We start from the raw sequence: 2388 nt of genomic DNA on the forward strand, positions 1-2388 counted from the left end.
GTCGCGACAAACTCCCGCCTGTACAGGAGAACCAACTCTCGTTCATTGCACAGTTCACCACCGACATCCAACACGTCAGCGGAAAAGACAACGTGGTCGCCGACGCGCTTTCACGTGTAGCAGCCATCAACTCCGTGCAGTTAACAGCGGATGTCCTCGCCGAGGCTCAGACTATGGACGCCGAACTGCAGGAACGTCTCAAGGGCAGGTCCTCACTACAGCTGACACAAGTTCCCATTCCAGGGTCGACAACCACAATCTGTTGCGACATGTCGACAGGACGAAGTAGGCCCTATGTGCCCCTGTCCCATCGCCGTGGTCTTTTCAACCAGCTCCACAACCTCAGTCATCCCGGCATACGCGCCTGTGCGTGCCTCGTGGCTGACCGCTATGTCTGCCCCTCCATGCAGCGGAATTGTCGTACCTGGCCGCGCTCCTCATTCAATGCCAACGCGCTAAAGTCACCAGGCACGTCACGTCACCACTCGGAATATTCCCTCAGCCCTCTGGTCGGTTTGAGCACGTCCACCTCGACATCATAGGACCCTTTCCCCCGGCCGGACCCTATCGCTACTGCCTCACCGCCATCGACCGGTACACTCGATGGAGGCATGGCCCCTCGAGGGAATCAACGCGAAAGACGTCGCCTCGGCCTTCTTCACCCGCTGGATTGCTCGTTTCGGCGCCCCCCACTGCGTGACCACCGAGCAAGGACGACAGTTCGAGTCGCACCTTTTCAGGCTCCTCGGGCTGACCTTCGGTTTTGAAGGCTTGAGCACCACCAGTTACCACCCCTTCGCTAACGGAATACTCAAGCGTTTCCACCGACAGTTCGAAGCAGCCATTATGTGCTACCCAGACACAACCTGGCTCGAGGCCATCCTAGCCGTCATCCTCGGTCTACGTGCCACCTTCAAGACGGCCATACACGCTACACCAGCGGAGCCCGTCTACGGGGAACCACTTCGTCTCGCAGGTGAATTTCTCGCTGCACTGCCTTGCAGCACTACGACGTCAGATCCCACCAACTTCGTCGCCCGGTTCCGACGCACCATCGCCCCCGTACGCCCGTCACCTGCAGCCCAGCACTGCAAGGGTAAACACCTTTCGTGTTCAAGGAGCTAGCATTGTGCAAGCACGCTTTCCTCCGTGACGACACCGTCCGCAGGCCTTTCCAGCCACCCTACAGCGGACCCTACCTGGTCGTCCATCGTGACGACAAAAACTTCACTCTGCGCCTGAACGGGAACGACGTCCGCGCCTCGATTGACCGGCTCAAGCCCGCCTACATCGGTGTGAACGAACCGGGCAGCGCCACTCCATCCACAGGCATCCATCCGCCGCCGCCGACGTCGCAGCCCGCTCCGATCACGACACGCTTTGGACGTCTGGTAGGCCTCCCAGATTTCTACAGACCCTGAGGGCTCTACACACCGTAAAGGGGGCGGGGGGGAGGGGGGTGTGATGTGGCGACACACTGCGCACAAACCGGCGCAGCCTTCCCCTCGCCACTTGCTAGCCCGGCGTCACACGGCTGCATGCTGCGCCACGCCTCCGATAAGGGACAGCGCCACCGCAGCGTCACCCGAGGCTTACGTCACCGACGGTGGATATAAACCCAAGCTGCCAAGCTGGAAACCTTCCTTCGCGAACCGTTCGAGCGCAGCGGCGGTATGCTCGCTCCGCCGCTGCTACTACGCCAATATACAGTCGCTATGCTTCATGTTGGGATGTGTCCTTCAATCGACACGGGATCCCACAGGTAAGAAAAAAGCTAAGTACGGCACTAGGCATGCTTAGGAGATGTTAGTCATTTCTACCGACTTCTCAGATGGTAATTACGTACAACACACTTTTTTGTTCACACCTACGCTATGGCCTTTTGGTGCGGGGCACTGGCACCGTGCAATCTAAGCAAAAATTACTCACGCGTCAAAAAAAATGCATTACGTTGTATTGCAAATGCCGAATATAATGCACATACCTCGTTTTCATTCAATAAATTTAAAGTGTTAAGATTTGATAACATGTATTAATGTTGTGTATTAGTGTCTTTCAAAGCTGAGTTTAACAAAGGAATTAATAATCTTACCTCCACAGCATGTTTAGAGCGCAGCGCCTCGTCTCGACCCACTAGACAGAGCGATTATTGGAAGGTTCCTCGATGCCGAACAATCTATGGTCTCCAAATGCTGAAATATTCACTCCCACACATACTTAACAAATTAAATTTTTCATTAGAGCGACTGCGCTTCCTTTCTTTCGCGACAGGATGTGTCCTATCATTTTTTACTGACTTGATGTCTTTCCTCTTGTTTTTTGTTGCAAAAAAGCGGCATAAAATGCAGCACTTTTTCGATTTTGAAAAATCTTTTTCCAGGAGTGCAA

The 2388-nt window shown here is 54.6% G+C and overlaps 1 protein-coding gene across 1 annotated transcript; it reads left to right on the forward strand.

Annotated features, from left to right (window-relative positions):
* The first annotated feature begins 603 nt into the window (after positions 1–603).
* On the forward strand, positions 604–1421 carry LOC119435768 (uncharacterized). The gene is made up of 2 exons (XM_037702491.1): positions 604–1062; positions 1119–1421. Exons 1-2 carry the CDS (start codon positions 604–606, stop codon positions 1419–1421), a joined length of 762 nt encoding a protein of 253 aa, XP_037558419.1.
* Positions 1422–2388: the final 967 nt, after the last annotated feature.

This window comes from Dermacentor silvarum, unplaced genomic scaffold (genome assembly GCF_013339745.2).
Source record: "Dermacentor silvarum isolate Dsil-2018 unplaced genomic scaffold, BIME_Dsil_1.4 Seq902, whole genome shotgun sequence".
NCBI classification, from domain to species: Eukaryota; Metazoa; Arthropoda; class Arachnida; order Ixodida; family Ixodidae; genus Dermacentor; species Dermacentor silvarum.